This window comes from Dasypus novemcinctus, chromosome 14 (assembly GCF_030445035.2).
Source record: "Dasypus novemcinctus isolate mDasNov1 chromosome 14, mDasNov1.1.hap2, whole genome shotgun sequence".
Classification (NCBI taxonomy): Eukaryota; Metazoa; Chordata; class Mammalia; order Cingulata; family Dasypodidae; genus Dasypus; species Dasypus novemcinctus.
The window spans coordinates 33,300,334-33,322,309 of record NC_080686.1 but is presented as its reverse complement, the minus strand read 5'-3'; the positions used below and the strand labels follow the sequence as shown (position 1 = coordinate 33,322,309).

The following is a 21,976-nucleotide window of genomic DNA, read 5'->3' as shown; positions in this document are numbered from 1 at the left end:
TACCACTAGGTACTGAGCCATACTCCTTTTTTTTTTTTTTTTTTGATGGCTACAAAATCTGCTCGTTCAACCAGTCACAAACTCCCTAAAGCATAAGTCCTTCTATTTTTAGAAGCTGTTTATTTTACTGTCCATTTTGAGCAGCAGGCAGCTTTTGTTTAATTCTCCACAGATGAAAGTGATGTACTGGCAGGTGGAAGTGTCCAATTACCTTGTGAAACATTATCCACAAGCTGCTACTGTTCTCCAGCATGTGCCAACCTCCCCAGGAACCAATTACCACCATTTCCCTGTCTGTTATGTGAACTAGTCTTTTCTTAAATGCACAAATTCAGACAAAGGCCTCCTCCTCCACCTGTGACTGTGAAGATTATTACAGAAATCCACCTACTACACTTCTCCATAGTCCTTGGCCATTGCCTCCAATAAAAGTCACTCTGCCTATTTGTTCATTTACTCATGGTCAAGCTACTGTTCTCCCCTGATCATACTGCTTCCTCTACCACTAGAACCTGTCCACTGTGTTCTCTGGGACACCCATGGTGCCTCACGTTATTTGCCCAGCACACTTCCTCCACACTTTCTGGTAATAGAGTCACTTCCCTTAACCACAGAGAAAAGCACGGGACCAAGATGGGCCACAAAAATTCACCAAACAATGGTCGTGTAACTCAAGTCAGCCCAGTCTAGGTCTTTTCTTGGGATCGTTCTTCTAAAACTTCCAAGTATCTCTGCAGCTGTGGGGGGTTCGTGCAGGCGTGCAGGTGAAGGCACTCTTGTCCTACTGAAAATTCCCTTAGAAAAGCTGCCATCTCCCCAGCCCACCACGGCAGATGAAATTGATTCCACTGGTGGAGATGCTGGGGCTTCCAGCACTTAACCACAATGGCTTTGTGGTGCTTAAAGGATGACCATGCAAACCAGTGGAGATGTCAGCTTCCAAAACTGGAAAGCACGGTCATGCCAAGTTTCACCTTGTTGGAAGTGATATTTTCACAGGCAAAAAACATGAAGATATGTGCCCTTCTACTCAAAACATGGATATTCCAGATATTAAGAAAAATGATTATCAGCTGATAAGCATTCAGGATGATTACCTTTCCCTGCTGACAAAAACTGGTGAAGCTCCCGAGGTTCTTCGGCTTCCAGAAGGTGAACTGGGTAAAGAAATAGAAGGAAAATACAATGAAGGTGAAGATGTACAGGCATCTGTCATGTGTGCAATGAGTGAAGAATATGCTGTAGCCATAAAGCTCTGAAAATAAATGGAAGCATCTGGCATGTTCTAAAATTAAATGAAAGTAAATTATGAAAACCGTTACTTTATGTGATTGTGATAACTAATTTATTTTAGGTGATAACTTATTTATTTTAAGTATATGTATTTCATTTTGATTGTCATGAGACTTCAGTTATTCAGTGTAAAACATAAAATGGATTGTTTAAAAGGTGTTTTAGGTGACACTCTTGCATTTGTTTATCCTTTTGAATCATATGTATCTTATTTCCTGATTTCTAGACATTGTTACATATTTGTGTGGATCCTTGACTCAATAACAATCATTATATTTGGAGTCAAATTGAGAACAAAATCACTGATTATGAGACTTTGCCCATCATGCATTGACTTCTATGGTTTGTCATCTTAAGAAAAGTATGTATGATGCTGTAACTGATCTAATCTGTGACTGGAAATAACATTAGGCACAGAAGATCCCACAGTTTTAACTTCTTAATTTGTGAATACTTTAAAATCTTATATTGCTCTCACCAAGCCCACTTGAAGAAGCAAGATACTTTAAGTATGAGAAGTACAAGGAGAAGAATTGTAAAGCACAAGAAATATTGAGGTTGTAATAAATCATTTTCGGTGGAACATTTTAGCTTTTACCCATCTAATACACAATTAGGAATTAGGCTAGTATCATTACAGTATTCTACTTAAATATCTTCATAGTGCTGTTTTTTTGGTACTCTTTAATGTATATTTTACTTGCTATAGGTCGGAATTCTAGAAAGTTAACTGCCTGCTGCTTGCTGGTCATTTACATGGCTCCAGTTAACCTCACTAGTGGTCTGGGTTAGTATTAATTCTGGATTATCATGCCCTTGCTCTTCCCAACTTGTCAAGCTTCACATAAGTATATTTTCACTTGCACTGTAAGACTGTACAATTTATAACAATGCATCTCTTTCTTCAAATCTTGAATGGCAAAAGCTATGTACATATATTTCATCCCAAGTACTATATGGCTGCTCTTGCCTTTTTCCCCCTCTCTTGCTTTTTGACTGCTACTCTCAATTTCCCCACCACCCTCCAAAATAAGAATAAAAAAATAAATAAAAATAAAGTATATATGAAGTATAAATATTCCTCTGACTTATAAGAATAAGTATAGATTTTTTTTAAAACTTGTAAGTGATCTCGTTCTCTGCCTTGTAAATAAAGTCCGTTTACAGAAAAAAAAAATGAAGCCAAGTTGAAACAAAAGACAGAGAAAATGTAACAGATTGAGAAAGAAAACCCTGATGGCGTGAAGTCATCTGGTTCCAGGTTCTAGTTCCTAAGAGTTACAATGCACCCTGCTTCCTGAAGATTTCCTTTTGAATCTGTTAACTTTTAGTCCAGTATATCCCTTGCAAACTAAAAAGAGTTATACCTAATCTAAGCCTTTACATTGTAAATAAACTCCCCTACATCCTCCACCACTCCAACAGAGCATTCCCTTTGACCAGTTGCCTTAACTGTATCCAAGCCTTCCCTTTAACAATTGCCTTCAGTCTACGGAAGTGAAAATAGTTTGTTCTCTCAAACCTTGTGTGTTAGTCAGCCAAAGGAGTACTGATGCAAAGTACCAGAAATTTGTTGACTTTTGTAAAGGGTATTTATTTGGGGTAAAAGCTTACAGTTACAGTTACAGTTACAAGTCCAACTCAAGGGTGCGTCCTCACCAAAGTCAGCTGCCTCGTATTGAAGCAAGATGGTAGGTCATCTCTGTCTGGTCCCTTGGGACCTCTCAGCGGCTCAGCTGCTCTGTTTTCTTTGGCTGCAAACTATCAGGCAAATGGCTCATTTCTCCTTCCAGGGTTTTAGCTGTTTGAGCCTTCTTTCTGACACATGACAGGACCAAAATGCCTTCTTCTGTGAGCGTCCGTTTATACCACCCACCAAGGGGGCGGGGACTTAACCTGAGTCATGCCCTTGTGGCGTGATAGAATCAAAGCCCTAATCTCAACAGGTAATCTAATCAAGACATGTCTGCTGAATCTAAGGCATTCAAAGGGTATCACATCCAGAAGAATAGATTAGTTTACAACAGTAATCTTTCTTTTTGGGATTCATAGATAATCAAAACTGCCCCACCTTGTATAGGTCTTGAGGCTGACAGTCTCCCCCTCTCCAAACCATTAGAGTGCCATCCTACTCCTGTACAACCCCTGCTCCTACAACCATCTTTCCCTCCACCCTATTGCTGTTGCCTCCCTCCTGTACACACACACAATGACTCATTCATTCAAAATAGTACTCTGGCTCACAGTCTTCCTCACATTGCCCTTCCTGATTTCATCTCCACAGGGAAGAATTTCCAGCATTCTGGATGCTCAGTTCTGTCTGCCTTCTCTCCAATGGCCTTCCTCCTTCTTCCTTCCTTTTAGCATGAAAAGAAGTAGTTAGTCTTCTAGGTAAAGTTAATCATCCTTCATATTCTGGTGGGTCCCAAACCTTCAGAGACCTCTCCCTCTCACAGAAATATGTTCATTAAAAAACAAAAAACAGATACCTACCTTGACTCTCTCAGTTCCTCTTTAGTTATACACCTGGCCCTGTCCTTCTGTCCAAAGCTAAGCTTCTTGAGATCATGGCCTACGCTTGATGGCCCTGGTTCTTCACTTTGTATTCACCAGTTTCTGAAACTTCTCCCTTTCATCAGAGAAGCACTAACTCGAACCCCTGATGTCTTTCAGTTAAATACAGTGAGGAATTCTGTTGGGTTCCTTAAACTTCTAGAGATTAGAGGTTACACTGGGTAAGACAATTACCCCCAAAAAGGACACAGGTGTGGTCTGGGTGGGTGGCAGAATTTCCATGACCATGACCACCCAGCTCCCTCTCATTTCCCAAAGCCACCTGCAAGGGTCAGATGCCATCCTCTGCCAGCCTTCACTACTAACAACACCACTGCCTTGTAAACTTGTTTTGTGGTTTCCATAGCAGTAAAATCTACACTCAACAAAATTATATACTTTCCAACTGCTAATGGAGTGCCTTGCTTCCCCTTAGAAACAAAAATTCCTCCTCACAATATGAGGAGAACAGATAAATGGCCTGCTTTTAAAAGGGGGCAGAGTGTACTTTGTGTTTCTCTTGGGACAGGAATCAATCTCTTAAATAGATTAGTAATAATAACATAAGATTGAGAACCACTGCTCTCTAGAAATTCAGGGTCTTTTTTTTTTTTTAAGATTTTTAAAATTTATTTATTTCTCTCCCCTTCCCCCCTCCCCAGTTGTCTGTGTCCACTTGCATTCTCATTAGTGGCTACAGGAATCTGTATCTCTTTTTGTTGCATCATCTTGCTGCATCAGCTCTCCATGTGTGCAGTGCTACTCCTGGACAGGCTGCACATTTGTCACATGGGGTGGCTCTCCTTATGGGGTGTACTACATATGGGGTGCACTCCTTGTGCAGCACGGTCCTTTTGTGTGGGGCTCCCCTATGTGGGGGACACCCCTGCGTGGCACAGCACTCCTTGTGCGCAACACCACTGTGCACAGGCCAGCTCACCACACGGGCCATGAGGCCCTGGGTTTGAACCCTGGACCTCCCATGTAGTAGGCGGATGCTCTATCCATTGAGCCAAATCTGCTTCCCTCAGGGTCTTTCTTGGTAAGTGGAGCCACTGGAAGACTTTTTAGCAGACAGATTACTAGCCATGTGACCTTTGGTAAATTAGCCTCACTGAGCCTCAGTTTCTCCATGCTTAAATGAGGACAATTATACCTATTGCAAATAGTTTCTGTGAAGACTAAATGGTATAACAAATAAAAATAGCAAAATACCTGGAACATAAGAATGCAACAAATATTAGTTTCCTATTCTTCATCTTTACATCCCCTAAGAGAGGTAGAAAGCAAACAATTTCATTTTAGCTCTTATTTACTTCCATTAAGTGCTTTCTTTTACTTTTTCACATCATCTCAATATGGTTTTTTCATTCTTATGTGGCAAACTAGAGACAAATTCTTTGAGGGCAAAGTCTGATTCTTGCTCCTTGGCAAACTAGAGACAAATTCTTTGAGGGCAAAGTCTGATTCTTGCTCCTTTTATATTTATTATTCTGTTTCATATTTCTTTTCTATGTATCTCACAATTACAGCAAACCAGATTTTCTTGGATAGACCCAATTCCAAACCACCTGTTTTTTGTCCTTTTTAAAATCATTACATGTCCTGGAAACCCTCACAGTTCAGGGTCCAAGCCACATTTGACAAAGCATTATTTACCCAGAATATGGCTCATGCCCAGAGCAGCCAAGGCAGTGCTGGACACTCATGAGGAACAAGTTGGTCAAGGGAGACTCCGGGGCCCCATGTGCCTTGGGAAAGCTCCCTTTCCCACCACCATGGCCCACCCCAGAGGGCTTAATGGAGCCACCCCTCTGTATAAATTCAAGAGCCAATCCCTAAAAAGAAGCTCTAATTAACAGTGTTTGCCCACTTTCCTCTGATTAGACCATCAGGACTAATTCCACCATGCTTCAGAACCCTTTCTACATCAGTCAGCTCCAGAGCCAACCCTACATGGTCACTCACCATCCCTTCCCCACGTGACTCTGTGCATCCCCTTATTTGACAAGGTGAAAATCCGCTCCCCAGCCCACAAACATTTCCACTGTATCCCTTAGAAGCCCAGGCGTGCTGTCTGCAGAATCATCTCCTGAATATTTCCGTCTCCCTCTTGAAGAGAAACCCAGCCCACATCTCTACCTGAAAATTGAAACCTGCTTCTCAAAAAGTGGCTGGGTTTTTCCTCCTACACCCCACAAACCACAGAGCCTAGAGGTAGAGTGGGTGTCTTTCATGACCGTTTTTTGCTGCTAACAGACAATTCTCCTCCTGTGCTTAAAAACCCCAGCTTTTCTAGAAGCCCATGCATTCAAACTATTCCATCTCTCCTTTGTGATCATCTACCAATCTTCCCGGGACTCCTCATTCTTGGATGATGCGGGAGCCTGGCTCATCGGCTCTTCCCACTACTCCTCCAATCGTTCTTATTGGTGACTTCATGGCCATGTAAAATACTTGGGCGGCACGCAAGCCTCTTACATGCCTTGACTCCTCCCTTCTGATGCTCTCCTCCTCCATTCTCCACCTCAGTCACCCAGGCGCAACAGTAAACCCTGCCTATCTAATTGCCCAGGAGGGCACATGACCTCTGAACCCCCCATTTCAAGACTCCCATTCCTCAGTCAAGGACTCCCCACTCCAACAATTCATCAGTCCCATGGGCCCTGGCTTTATTTCTCTGTCCTCTGTATCTGTCAGTGACTTTTCAAGAAACAGATTGTCCACCAGCTGTGTGGGATCGAAGCCTCCTCTCCACTGAGAGGTGGAGAGGGCATCGCCCTCCCAGGATCCTTAGGATGGAGGAATAAAATATGGCTTAGAGAGGACTTACTGGTATTCTACTATAGAATTATTGTGACTCTAGCAATGGAAGAAATTATATCATTGATGTGGAGACAGTGGCCATGGGAGTAGCTCAAGGCAGGGAGAGGGAAAAGGAGATGAGATATGGGGGCATTTTTGGGACTTGGAGTTGTCCTGAATGATATTGCAGGGACAGGTGCAGGACATTATATATCCTGCCACAACCCACTAAAAGGACTGGGAGAGAGTGTAACCTACAATGTAAACTATAATCCATGCTGCGTAGCATTGCCCTAAAATGTTTTCATCAAAGGCAATGAATGTACCACACTAATGAAAGAAGTTGTTGATGTGGGGAAGAGTGGGGGGTGTGGGGAGTGGGGCATATTTTTTTAATGTAACATTTTGTGTGATGTTTGTATCTTTAAAAGTAAATAAATAAAAATAAATTTAAAAATAAATAAATAAATGTAGATGTCACCCTGAAGAAACACAGTTATTGTGAAGGGCCCAGAGGAACCCTGCAGAGGCACTTGAATCATGTAACGTAGAACTCAGTCTCCTTAGAAAGACAAAAAAGACACATCCGGTGGCCAAATGGTGGGGAAACAGAAATTTTTAAAACGTTAAAAATATATGTCAAAAAAAGGGAACAGATGGCACACACAAAAAAGATTTAACCGAAAGATATTTAATGGCATGGTTGAGGGAATCTAATTGTATATATAATATTGTGTGATGGATAGTACTGTATGATAATACATATCATACAATATTATAAGATTCCATTTATATGGAATATCTAGAATAAGGAAACTGATAGAGACAGTAGATTTGAAGTTACAAGAAGGGTGGGGAGGGGTAATGGGGAGTTATTGCTTAATGGGAAAGACTTTCTGTTTTGGGTGATGAAATAAAAATGGATGGTGGTGGTGGTTGCACAGCATGGTAAATGTAATTAATATCACTGAACTGTACATTTAAGAATGATGAAAATGGCAAATTCTTTTTCTTTTATATATATGTTACCACAATATAAATAATTTTTTGTAATTGAAAGAGAATGAGATCCTGCCATGGGCATTTCAACTGGCTGAAGCCTTCACTTGTGGTTGCGTCCAGGCTCTGCCTCAGCTTTCCCATTAAGGCCCTACATTTCCTGGGCAGCCCCCACTCACTCACTCACTGACCACGGCAGTGGTGTAAGGACTCACCATCTCTGCCCAGGATGGGAAACCTCTATAAGTGGTCTTTGTGCTAGAGGCTGGATGTACGTTCAACCCAAAAAGTGTGTATTTTCTCATAAAAGAGTAAAAGATAATTAAATTTTAAGGTTTGAAAAGGTCAACTTCAGTTTAATGGAACAATCCATTTCTATATAACCTAGAGTGCTTCCACTGCACCCTGAACCACCCCGTTCAAAACACGCATCATATTTGTGATTATTTGTTCCCATCTGTCTTCCACTCCAGGCAGGAGTATCAAGAAGCGAGATGAAGTCTTTCTTACTCACAGCTATATCCCTAGTACTTAAAGCTCACTTGGCACTTTGAGAGTTCTCTTTAAAATTTCTTAAACGAGTAAAATTGAAGAGACATATTTCAATTCATTTTTACACTTGTTTTTTGGGTATACTCTTACTCTGTGAAGCCTTTTATCCTTGTCATTCATTAAATATCGAGCACTAAAAATGACAGGTTTGGTGTTTTTTTTTAGATTTTATTTTTTTATTTATTTCTCTCCCCTCCCCCTCCTCCCCCCGCCGCCCCAGTTGTCTGTTCTCTGTGTCCATTTGCTGTGTGTTCTTCTGTGTCCGCTTCTATTGTTGTATTGTTGTCAGCAGCACCAGGAATTTGTGTCTATTCTTATTGCATCATCTTGTTGTATCAGCTCTCCGTGTGTGCAGCGTCATTCTTGGGCAGGCTGCACTTTCTTTCGCACTGGGCGACTCTCCTAAGGGGCGCACTCCTTGCCCATGGGGCTCCCCTTCACGGTGGACACCCCTACATGGCACGGCACTCCTTGCGCGCATCAGCACTGTGCATGGGCCAGCTCCACACGAGTCAAGGATGCCCCGGGTTTGAACTGTGGACCTCCCATGTGGTAGGTGGACGCCCTATCCATTGGGCCAAGTCCGCTTCCCAAAATGACAGGTTTTTTGTCGCATCTACTGAGAATGAAGACCATTCTCGGCCACCACACGGTCGACTTTCGGAAAATGTAGATGTCACACTGAAGAGACACGGTTATTGTGAAGGGCCCAGAGGAACCCTGTGGAGGCACTTGAATCATGTAACGTACGTAGAACTCAGTCTCCTTGGAAAGAAAAAGAAGACACATCCAGTGGACAAATGGTGGGGAAACAAAGGAACTGGCTGCAGTTGGCACATTCTGTAGGGATGTACAGGATGAGTCAAGGGTGTTTCACTGGGCTTCTATTACAAGGTGAGATCTGTGTATGCTCTCTTCCCCATAAATGTTACTCAGGACACTGGGCCTCTTGTTGAAATCTGAAATTTCTTGAGTGAAAAGTATATCTGCAGGGTTTGGATGAGGTCAGGCACTGTTTGTTCTGTTTTTCCAGCCCAGAAAGATAAGTTTTCTTGAAGGAAATGACATTGAATTTGTATCAAATTTAGCTGTTTTGATTCAGCAAGCCATAAAAGTTAAAACAAGGGTATCAGAAAAATTGGGGATGGTATCTATGCCCTGAAGGTGAAACAGTTTAGCAGGCTGATTAATAAGATCTAAGAAAACAGACAACTGGGGTGGGGAGGGAGGGAGGGGAGAGAAATAAAAAAAAATAAAGTTAAAATAATAATAATAATAAGATCTAAGAGTTGTCTGGCTATAGAAACAGAAGATGCCAGACCTATTTGTGATACTCTGAGGACACAATAAAATTCATCTGCTGATTTAAGCTTTATGTTTAAAAAAACCTTGACACTGTAGTGCCCGGTAGCCAGCAATGCAAAAATTAGAAGACACTCTCTTTCTTCCTAAAGAGCACAAGTTTACTGGAAAGACAGACTTCTAAACAATTAAAATACAGGATAATATTTGTTAAAATGAAATTATGTACAAAATACAATTAAATCATCACAGACCTAAGTATAAGAGCTATAACTATAAACTCTTAGAGAAAAACACAGGCGTAAATATCAGTGATCTCAGGTTAGGCAATGATTTCTTAGATACAACACCAAAAGCAAAATGATAAAAGATAAATTGGAACTCATCAAAATTTAAAACCTATGTGCTTATAGGACACCATCAAGAAAGTATGAATAAATAAAAATAAATCTTTAAAAATAAATAACTAACTGTGAAGCAAGGGAAACAACACTCATCCGGTAGTCTTTAGACTGAGAACCGTTGGTGGGTGGTGATGGAGATAGGGGTGGTGAGGCTGGACCAGAATAGGAACTAGTTTTGTTTTGTTTTTTTAATGCCAGTCCAAGCCTACGTAGCACAGGGACAAGTCCCCAAGAGTGTTTAAAATAATTCTGAGGATAATTTTAAAAGCAGACGATAAACTTAGGAATGAGCCATGCGAGGCATAGTCAAGCCATAATCGTTTTTTTAGATTACTTTGACGGTGGCAACGGCTTTCAAAAAGTGACAATCGATAGGAAAGAGGGCAGTGACACCCGAGCCCGGGGTGGCCAGGAAGGCGGGGAAGGCATGCTTGGGGCCCGGGGCACCGGCGCGCGCGGCCGTTCTCGGACCCTGCAGCGGCCGCAGTCCCCCGACGCGGCGCGGGAAGCTCGCGCCCCAAACGACTCCCAACCCGCGGCAGACGCCGAGCTGGGGGCGCGCCGCCGCGTTTCCTTCACTCTTTCTCGGCGGCCTCCGGCACCCAGGGGGCGCTGTGGGCTGGCCGCGGCGGCCGCGGCACGAGCGGGCCCCCGTCGCCCTGTTGCGCATGCTCAAGCCCGCTGCGGGCTCGCTCGCTTTTTTTTTTTCCGGGCGGCCTCGGCGGCTGCGTACTGGCTGTGGGATGGGAAGTGGTGCCCCAGCGAGCGGCTGCGGCTGGGCTGTGAGCAGCAGCCAGGGGGAGGCGGGGGCGGCGGCTAGTCAGTGAGGAGCCGGGAAGAGAGCCGGGGCGGAGCACCTGCGGGCACCGGCGGCGGCCCCCACCATGGCGATTCGCAAGAAGAGCACCAAGAGCCCCCCGGTCCTGAGCCACGAATTCATCCTGCAGAATCACGCGGACATCGTCTCCTGTGTGGCGATGGTCTTCCTGCTGGGGCTTATGTTCGAGGTGAGCCGGCCCCGAGCTCAACCGCCCTCCTCGGGCCCCGACCGCCAGTCCCTTTCGGGGTGGGGGTGCGGGGCCCCCGCGGGCCTGGGCGTCCCGCAGGGTGGGATGGGGGGCGCCGCGTCGCCCCCCCTCAGCCGACCCGCAGCGCTCCCCGCCGCCCGCGCCGCGTAGTTCCTGGTTCCCGCGAAGGGCTACGTGGCAGCCTGCGAGGGGCCGGCGGGCGGGGGCGGGGGCGGCCCCTCGGCCGCCGAGCGGGCTCTGCGCGGGTGGGCGGGCTGCGGGGGACGGCGGAGCCCCTCCAGGAGGTGCGTGGAGCCCGCGAGGGGAGGGGAGAGTGGAGGCCCGGCGCCCGGGGCCGGAGAGCGCCCGCCCGGAGGCCGCAGGCCCCGAGCGACGTGGGGGGCGCTGGTCGGACCGAGATTGGGGCGACAGCGAAGCCGAGGAGCCGCGCGCCTGCTGCCTGCTGGAAGGGCGGTGGCCGCCTGGCTCGGAAGGATGGCCACAGGTTTGGCACCCCGAAGACGCACCCAGTTATCTTCCTTGTCTCTTAAACTGGCTTTATTGCCAGTCAGGCGTTTAATCAGTTACCAACTTTTTGCCCCTGACACTTTTTTTTTTTTACAGAAATAAGGTCTGATCTTTAAATCAAGGATCTGAACAGCAGTGCCAAGGAATCACATAATTTTCTTTTTGTTTTTGAAGTATAAGAGGGTGGAAATGTCAGGAGTGTGTAAATTCTCTTCCCACGTATCTAGTATTTGGATGACTTTCTTAACAGCTGTTGAATGTGGGAAATAAACTTTGCAAGGTGAACATGTACCATCCTAGGTTTTGTTTTGTTTTGTTTTCCTCTGGCTCCCCACTACACATGCCCACTCTTTTCTTCTTTACATTTTTTATTTTTCTGAATAGCGCCTATCCCTCATTAAATATACTAATTATCTTACTAGATTATTGATTGTCTCCCCTCTCTGAGAGCAGAAATTTTTTTTTTTCCTCCATTAGTCTGCCCAGTGCCTAGCATGGTGTCTAGGACATAGCAGATGCTTAAAATATATTTGTTGAATGAGAGAAGAATTCTTGAAGAAAACAAATGGCATGAGATTGTCCATAACTAGAAAGTTAGTAATTTTTTTTAACGGAGCCCATTTTTTATAGTGTTATTTTTGGGTAATTTAATATTTCAATTTATTTTTGCTTCTTTTTAAACAGCTTCTCTAGATCCAGATATAGATATTTTTTATTCCTGATAGTCTCCTGTATGTTTGAAACCACTGCTTAGGAAGTAGTGGAAGTTATAGTGGAAGGAAAGGTAGAAGGGAGCTAACATATGTTACGTGCGCATTGTCTTCCTTCTAGGCCTTATCTTCATTCTAGGCAGGGCCTGTGTCACTTAACTTACTGGGTGACCCAAGTCTGAGTTTCACTTTTCTGCTCTGCAAAGGGAAATAACATCACCTGTGCTATTCTCCCAACCATCGTTGCAAAGACCAGCTAACGGGATGTGTGAAAGCATCTAACAGTTCACAAAGCACTGTATGAAGGATGGTAATATTAAAAATGTATCACAGAACATTTGTATTCACTTTCTGAGTCCAAATTTGATAATTTATAAATGCTTTCTGCTTTAAGAAGAGTAGTAGTACTTATGTACTTGCTCTATATTCAGCAATTTGTATAACATGCTATTACCCATTCCCACATGGTAAGAATTCCTGACTTTAAAAACAGCTATGGCATAACTTTACTTTTATGTGAAATATTTCACATTCTTTTATTTTATTTGTGGGGAAATTCACCACCTTTTCCAAATCTCACATTTAATGATTTTTTTTAACAGTGAGTGGAGTTTCATGTTTATGTAAATATGTTGATTTAAAATTTTAAAACAGATACTAAATAGAAGTGATGAAAGCCATTTGAAAGGGGGCATATTAAAGTGGCATATGGAAGAGGGAAGTTTGTGCAAGTTACACATTTTTCATACCATTTGTTAAAGTTTTAAGATTTGAAATTGTATCTACAGATAGATAAAAATTAGCTAGATTAGTTTGCTCTTTTAACTCCTAAAATGTTTTCTCCTGAATTTCAAAGTTAATATAATTATAAAGTTCCAGTATTTATGCTAGAATAATAAAGAAGTTGATGTTTTCTTGATAGAATTGTTAAGCCTTTTATATGTTGAGGTAATGTCAGGAGATTTATGGTGAAATTAACAGAGCAACAACATGCTATATTACTAGCTAATATGAAGAAGCAGTATAGAAGCTGTTGAAGTTAGAGTATATCATTTAACTTCTCAGAACCTAAGTTTTCTTATCTATAAAATAAAGTTCATAGGGTTACTCTGAAAACGAAATTAAGTAAAATGCGTAGTTCAGTGTTGGCTTATGGGAGACACTCTATCAATGGTAGTTTTTATTCTTGGAAATTCATCAAAGTTAGGAAATAGAAGATAGCATTTTTATGTGAGAGAAGGGCCCAACATTTACCATCTAAAGATATTATGCTGATACTGGAAAAGTTGCTAGAAAGAGGTAGTCAGTCTGTTTTGGGAAGTTTGATTTCCAAGAAGCATCATATTATCAGAAATTGCTTGTGTATTTTGAAATTGTGGTTTTCTCACAGTCAGTACCTGTTCATATAATGTAAATTGTAGTCTTTAATTAATATCTCCAAATTTGAATTAGGAAAATTTGAACAGTTGAAAAAAGTTGAGAATGCTTGGGAGACTTTCTGAAAAGTGAAGGTGTGGAGTTAGAGGTTCCCCAAAGGATTAGTTCCCGTGTCTGGAAGGAATTGACTTTCTAGTTGTAGGTTATGTCTTAGGAGCTTGGGGACATTTACAATCACAATTATCTTGGAACAGTTTTAGAAGTTTGTTAAAGTTTGTATGACTTGTCTTTTTTTATTTTATTTTTATTTTTTTAATTTTTGTGTTTATTTTGTTAATGTTACATTAAAAAAAATGAGGTCCCCATATACCCCTCACCCCCCTCACTCACTCCTCCCATGACAACCACCTCCTCCATCATCATGGGACATTCATTGCACTTGGTGAATACATCTCTGAGCACTGCTGCATCACATGGTCAATGGTCAATGGTCCACTTAAAATTTACACTCCCCCAGTCCACCCAGTGGGCCATGGGAGGACATACAATGTATATGACTTGTCTTTATACCAACATTTTCTTCATTTTCTTTCTCTTACTTTTTTTTTAAAGAACTTAATTTTATATAAGCTGGTGAGGAAGAAAAATTTGATATTTGGGAATTGTCTTTACCTTTCAGGGCATCCTCTGCATGTAGTAATCACACCTTCCTCTAATGAATACTGTAACTAGAAAAGATTTTCTAAGCCAAATTAGTGACCACTTAATTAAGGAAATACTATGATTGAATCATTCTCATTTTTTTCTTATAAATGGAGAGCAAAGATATAAATGTCCAAATCTGTTATAAACTCAGTTTTTTTTTCTTTTAGCCCATTACATATTGCTATAGTATATTTATATTCCAAATTAATTTATTTTAATATTAGTTAATTCATTGACTGGGTTATGAAGCTTAGGAAGCTTGGAAAGATTAGGAGCATGATTAACTGGTTTAATTTTTCTAAAGACTCTTTCTGTGTATAGTTTGTATTTTTCCTCTTCTCAACTATTTAATGCCATGTAGTAAACTAGCTGGAAGCCCAGTTATAATTTCATTTGGAAACCTAGCATAAAAGGGTAATCTCATTTCTGTGGCTTTTAGAATATGATGTTAAATTTATCTTTGAAGAATTTCACTTGTTATTTATAAAGGGCTTTTGAAAAAGTGTTTTTAGCTATGGTAATGTGACCTTATAGTCCAAACTAAAAACAGGGAGGTGGTTGGATTGTGTGTGTGTGTATGAAAGAGAATTTATGTATATTATATGTATAGATATCGAAAGAGTCCAAACTAAGATATAAAAACTAAACAAAATTTACTAATCAACTTACATTTCAAAATATTCCTATGAAAGCACTGTTACCCTGGAAACTCATGTCATCATTCTGCTTTAAAGCATCCATATGAATGATCTAAATTTTTTTTAAAGATTGATTATTTATTTCTCTCCCCTTCCCCCCAACCCCTAGTTGTCTGCTGCCTGTGTCCATTTGCTGTATGTATTCTTCTGTGTCCATTTGTATTCTTGTCAGCGGCACCAGGAATCTGTGTCTCTTTTTGTTGGGTCATCTTGCTGCGTCAGCTCTCCGTGTGTGTAGCGCCACTCCTGAGCAGGTTGCACTTTTTTCACGTGGGGTGGCTCTCCTTACAGGGTACATTCCTTGTGCATGGGACTCCCCTACATAGGGGACACCCCTGCATGGCATGGCACTCCTTGCACGCACCAGTACTGCGCATGGGCCAGCTCACCACACAGGTCAGGAGGCCCTGGGTTTGAACCCTGGACCTCCCATGTGGTAGGTGGATGCTCTATCAGTTGAGCCAAATCCGCTTCCTGAAATTTTTTTAATACAGTAGCCTTACTGACCTTTTCCATTCAAACAGTCTTCAGATTTACCCCAGTTCAGTAACTCATTTTAGTGACTATATCCTGACCTTATCACTCAGGCCTGCCTTATTTCCAGATCCTGAATTCCAGTATGGCAGTGTTCAGCCTGAACCTACATTTTGTTTACCTCACTTGCTCTACCTCTCATAGAAATTCTCCACTTAGTCCAAGTTTTTAGAGTGCATTGGCCTCTTTGCCTTTTTTATTCTAGGATATTATCCCTGTCATGGCTTTGCTTCTCTTCCTACAGAGTAAAACTTCTCATTCACACTCTATCCATACCCTCAACTTTTCATTCCCTCTTAGTCTTTCTCCCTGTAGGCCCTGCAAGTATCCAGCCCCCATGTACCTTTTTTATGCCTCTCCTTTCATGGATTGCTGAGGGTCACTACAGACAGTCTTATAATCATGCTGGTAGATACTATTATTACTAATCAAAGGTTTCTAACCTCAAATATCAATAACCCCTGTTAGAAACTGTATAAATACTTGTCATTCAAGTCACTGTTACGCTTAACAGATGAGATTGCTTTCTTTTTCATAGGGAAAATAAAAGAGTTTATCTGTTTCCTGCCTTTCAAACTTATTTGTCTCATCCATTATTAGCTTCTCTCTGGTCTAGGAGGAAAAGTTGTTTAAAATTAACTCCTGGCTGTATTCTTAAAATTTAATTCCCTACCAGATCTTTCCATCTGTAATATTATCCCCTTTCTATTCTGTGTGTTTAACTTCTTTTTTGCTGTTTCTTTCCCTGTTGAGCCCCACACAAATTCAGTCTCTCCCATCTTAAAAAGGAAAAAACAATCTTGACCTTGCCTTTGCTTTGAGATGCAACTTTGTTCTCTTACAGTTCTTCAATCCCCTGTGATTTGGCTTTTGTTTTCACAACTTCATTGGAATCACCCAAACCATGACCACTGATGACTTCTTAAACTATCCAGTCTATTACACACTTTTTGGTCTTTAACCTTGGTTATCTCTTTTGCAACTGATTTTATTAACCACACAGTTTTTGGAAAGTTTCCCCTTGACTTCTGGGACACCAAGAGAGGCAGAGAGAATGAATAGAGCTGGTGTACCAGAAGGAGTGAGAGCAAAAGCTTGAACAGCTGGGTGAAAAGTGAAATTAATAATAAAAGTGTGAAATGCAGAAGGAACAGCAGGTTTGGGGAAAAGAGAAGAAACTGAGTTTCAAGTAAACATTTTTGTGAGATATGCAAGTGGAAAGACCAGTGGGCAGTGAAAATCTAAGTCTAGAACTTAGCAGGGAGAACCTAGGTTAGATAAATAATAGTTCAAGCTGTAGGCATCAATATATTAATCATTGGCTCCTCCCTCTTGCTCTCCAAGCCTTACTCTGCCTCTGCCCCACTACCACTGCCTGAGTTCAGGCCTTGCTATCTTTCACCTGTTCTCTTGCAGAGGTCTTGTATTTTGCTTGCATGCTTACTCAGTGTCTTATTTGATATCTGTGCAGTAATATTGGTCAATCACTTAAAATGTGCCAGGAACCTATTGAGAAGACTCTGAGCATAGAGTACTGAGAAAGACAGGTATGGTTCCAGCTCTTATGGAGCTTACTTTCTAATGGGTGAGATGGGAATTATTAATATTACTATACCAGCCTATGTGTTTTGAAGGAAAGGAGCACAATTCTTTGAGATAATCTAACAAAGGAAGACAAGGTGGTAGGCTTCCTTGAAAAGTTGTGATGGGGAAGTGGATTTGGCTCAACTGATAGAGCGTCCACCTACCACATGGGAGGTCCAGGGTTCAAACCCAGGGCCTCCTGACCCGTGTGGTGAGCTGACCCACGCTCAGTGCTGATGCACGCAAGGAGTGCCCTGCCATGCAGGGTGTCCCCCACGTAAGGGAGCCCCACACGGAAGGAGTGTGCCCCATAAGGAGAGCTGCCCTACACAAAAAAAGTGCAGCTTGCCCAGGTGTGGTACCGCACACACAGAGAGCTGACACAACAAGATGATGCGACAAAAAGAGACACAGATTCCTGGTGCCGCTGACAAGATTCCAAGCAGACACAGAAGAACATACAGCAAATGGACACACAGAGCAGACAGCGGGGTGGGGGGAAATAAATAAATTTAGAAAAAACTTAAAAAAAAAAAAAGTTGTGATTGAGTTGTGAAGGGGAAAGGTTTTCCAGCAGTGTTTTAGCTAGAACAGCATGATGAGGCTAGAGAAGCAGAGGGGCAGGGGCAAACAGTGGCAAGTAGTGTATCCCATTAAAGATTTTGGTCTTTATTGTAGGAAGAATGGGAATTCAGTGAAGGATTTTAAGTGGGTGGTGAGGAGAGCTGGTAACCTGATCGGAAGCTCACTCAGCTTGCAGTGTGGAAACTCCATCTGAGGGAGCTCAGGAGGCCCTTCAGTAGTAGGCCACAGCCAGGGATCTTTCTCAAAGTCATAAGTGAACTTACCTGTTTTCAAAATTCTCCCATGCTGCTAGAATAAAATCTAAACTACTTAGCTTGAAAAACAAGGTCTTTCCAGCACTTGATAACCTTTCTAGGCTCTTCTACCCCTCCCTGTTCTGTGCCCCATGCCTAGCCTTGTGTTTAGTGCATCTTGATCTTTGCATATTCTGTTTCTTACACTTGCGCTGCCCTCCTTGTCCCTCTTTGTTAGTTCAGGGAACTACTGTTTTCCAACAAGACGCAACTCTTTCTTTTTCCTCTCTCTGTACTTTTATTATTTCTTTCTTTCTTTTTAATTTCTTTGTCTTTATTTTTTTTAATGTTACATTCAAAAAATATGAGGTCCCCATATACACCCCCAACCCCCTCACCCCACTCCTCCCATGAAAGCAACCTCCTCCATCATCATGGGACCTTCATTGCACTTGGTGAATATATCTCTGAGCACTGCTGCACCACATGGTCAATGGTCCACATTATAGCTTAAGGATGCAACTCTTAACACCACTTCCTCTGATAAGCCTCTCCAGAATGTCTCATTCCCCACCCCAGGAAGATCGTTTAAGAAAAGTTATTTATCCTTAGTACTCCCATAGCAAAAGTTATTATTAACACTGATTTTACAGTAGTATAACTGTTTACCTGTCTTTCTCCCTGACTGAGCTCATTGTCACCAAAAAATTATTCATCTTTGTTGTCCTTTCTAGACTAGCACAATGCCTGGTGCCTATAAATATTGAGTAAGCACTCCATTGTTGTAGTCTGTCTATCATCAGGTCAGTTAAGAATTTATTGAGTACTTGCCGGATGTGTGAAAGAGTAAGACACATCCCCAAAAGACCCTACATTTGATCCATTTTTCTTATACTAACTTGCTTCCTTTTATTTTAGTTAGTATTTTAAAAGTTTTTTTTATTGTAGTAACTTTGTAGTCACTGTAAAAAATTATTTGTCAAATCACTACTGAAATTGCAGAAAGTGACTCTTTGGAAATCTTAAAGTTGGAGATGAATCATATATTTGCATCTAATCTGCATAATGCTATTGTGAATTATGTTAACTCCCAAGCTCAACAGGTTAGAGACCAGGAATTCCTATTGTGACTTTTGGGGTGCCACAGGCTTTAGGTTTCCTTTGCTTCTCAGGTTTGGAGACATAGCTTTATAATGCTTTCCCCCTGATTCACTGTTTGGAGGAAAGTAAAAAATGGACTTGAATCTTTTTTTTTTGTTTTTTTTTTAGATAACAGCAAAAGCATCTATCATTTTTGTTACTCTTCAGTACAATGTTACTCTGCCAGCAACAGGTAGGTGTAGTTCCTTTTAGAATTTTTTATTTAAGTAGAAGAGTTCAGTTCTGCATATATCTTCACAGATCTGATCCATTATTACACTGAACATTATTTTGACTTCACCCCATACATAATATGAAAAGCAATTTTATGTTTGATGTTTGTTTTTTTGTGCGAATAAACTTGAAATTTCATCAGAGAACCATTTTTGTTGCCTTCACTGCCTTCTGATCTTTCCATAAGAAAATACTAAGAATAGATATTTTAAATTTGTTTTAAGTGTCATTATTCAGTCAGAGCTGCTGAAGGCACAGTGTTCAAGTTCAGTTTTTCTGACCTATGAGTAAATATTTGATTCCTTGTAACAACAATCTTTCGAGCTTAGGTATTTTCACTTTTTTTGTTGTGTTCTACCTCTTACAATTATTTTGATTAGAGAGAATATCAAGCTTTAAGAATTATTTGGTAACAGCATTCAAACTACAATGATAGTTTATATTTCAAAAGTTTTATTTCTAAATTTCCCTATGTGATAGTCAAGTTGTTATTCAAAGCTGATTGTATATAGTTATAAAATTAACTAGCATAAGTGAGGGTTGGAGCATCTGGTTAATAAAATATTGACATTCAGACAGTAAACCTGCTCTAAAAATCTCTTCAGGATGCAAAATGAGCTATACAACATTGAACCTTTTTCGTTCATTTATATAGTTTTGTAAATATTTGATTTAGTGATTTAGTAATTAGGTTACTCAAAACTACAAAGTTGTTGTGAAATTTAAATATGCTAGGGAAGAAGCAATTTTACCCAAATGGTCACCAAACATATGAAGCTTAAGACCAAGTGACAGTAATTCACAAGTATTTAACATTTGTTTTGAAAACTTCTATCAATTGCAAGTGATTAAAATGTTAAGTTTTGGTTGCCTCTAACTAGCGTATAGATCAGAACTAATTCAAATATAGATTAAATCAAATTTTCCATCAAAATATAGTTTCTGGTTTGAAGTAGAAAGTTTTAAAAGTTCTCAGGAAAGACTGGTAAGTGGCCTAAGTTGAACTTTGTTAACCCAGTCTATACCTTTGGAAAAATATTGATTTTATAATTTTGATGAGTATAGCCTGCCCTCCCTGTTTTTTGGTCTTCAGTGGCTGTAACTAACATACATCAAGTGTTTTTAAGTAATTTCTGAAGCTTTAGCTTTGTAGAGTCTCCTTGATTTTCACTGCCCCCTAAGACTCAAGGTATCCAAGAGCACATTTCCTGTGATGTTTCTGTAGAATGTATTTATTAGGTTAGTCTTCTTTTGTTTGTTTCCATACTGTATTGTACTTAGTGCTGTTTTTATAATCTTATGTATTTTTTTGCGTATGTGTCCTTTTTGGCTTTCAGAAGAACAAGCTACTGAAGCAGCGTCCCTTTATTACTATGGTATCAAAGACTTGGCTACGGTTTTCTTCTACATGCTAGTGGCAATAATTATTCATGCCATAATTCAAGAATATGTGTTGGATGTAAGTATTCAATCTTAGAAATCTATACTTTGTAAAGTACTAGTTGTCATACTATGATAGTTATGTATTAAATATTTATAATATATTCTTAATTACTAATGGTTGTTTTTATTTTTAGAAAATTAACAGGCGAATGCACTTCTCCAAAACGAAACACAGCAAGTTTAATGAATCTGGTCAGCTTAGTGCTTTCTACCTTTTTTCTTGTATTTGGGGCACATTCATTCTGTTCTCTGTAAGTATGTCCTATGCTTAAATTTCCATCTCTCAAAGTTTTTACACTACATACCCAGAACAGAAACATGATCTCATTTTTAATACTTATAAGCAAATCCTAAACCTTAGAAAGTCCCTTTTCTGAGATAAAGGAGTCTGCTAATTAGTATAAATTAAGTTTTAGTGATAAACTTCTCTTTTCATTTATATGTGTTTAATAGTTCAAAATACCTTACTCATTTGTAGTCAATGTGATTTTTTCTTTTTTGAGGTACGGGGCCAGGGATTGAACCCGGAACCTCTTATATGGGAAGTTGGCACTCAGCCACTGAGCCACATTGGCTACCCTGAGTTGGTTTTTTCATTTGTTTGCTTGTTTGTTTTTGTTTTTAAGAGGCATCAGTAACTGAACCTGGGACCTCCTGTGTGTGAAGCAGGTGCTCAACTGCTTGAACCATATCCGTTCCCTGAATTTTTGTATATACATGTCTTGTAATCATTTGCAGATACTTTGTATTAGCAAAGAGCATAAGATGTCAGTGAGACTTTTACTAGGGTTACATGAGTTGTAATGTTCTGGTCATTTTCCCTCTTGAAAACTATTCCATATGCTTTCTAAGTAACTTAAAATGTTGTGCAATTTTTTTAATTAAAGGGTATCAAAGCCTTTAATTATATCGTCCTAACTAATAAAGCAGAAAAAGCAATGTTTGCTTCAGTATTAATGAAAACAATCCTTTGAATTTTTTTTTCCTTCTGTAAGAACTCTATTTAACCCAGCCCTTCCAAAATTTAGTAGATGTGGTACTCTTTTTCCCCCCCTCTAGGAGTTGGTTGTATAAAATCAGATTCTTCCTTATATTAAAAAATTGGAAGATCTATGACACTGGGCCTACATTCCAAATGTCAACAAACTGAGGCTCAATAGTAGCTTTCCTTTTAGATGGGTCATTTTCTCTCCCAGCTCTATCTAGTTCCTAAACCTTTGAGAGTAGATTGTATACATCATGTTCCTAAACACTTAATACTTCTATGTACACTTCCCGAAAAAAAGACCA

The 21,976-nt window shown here is 40.6% G+C and overlaps 1 protein-coding gene and 1 pseudogene across 1 annotated transcript in view; both read left to right on the top strand.

Annotated features, from left to right (window-relative positions):
- Positions 1-929: 929 nt before the first annotated feature.
- On the top strand, positions 930-1,259 carry LOC101418511 (eukaryotic translation initiation factor 5A-2 pseudogene; annotated as a pseudogene).
- Positions 1,260-10,574: 9,315 nt separating this feature from the next.
- Positions 10,575-21,976, top strand: part of TRAM1 (translocation associated membrane protein 1) — a 37,896-nt gene continuing 26,494 nt past the window's right edge. The window contains exons 1-4 of the mRNA XM_004449636.5: positions 10,575-10,915; positions 19,139-19,202; positions 20,581-20,702; positions 20,821-20,937. Of these exons, the coding sequence (XP_004449693.1) occupies positions 10,793-10,915; positions 19,139-19,202; positions 20,581-20,702; positions 20,821-20,937 (426 nt within the window). The 5' untranslated portion in view covers positions 10,575-10,792. The remainder of the gene's footprint in view (positions 10,916-19,138; positions 19,203-20,580; positions 20,703-20,820; positions 20,938-21,976) is intronic.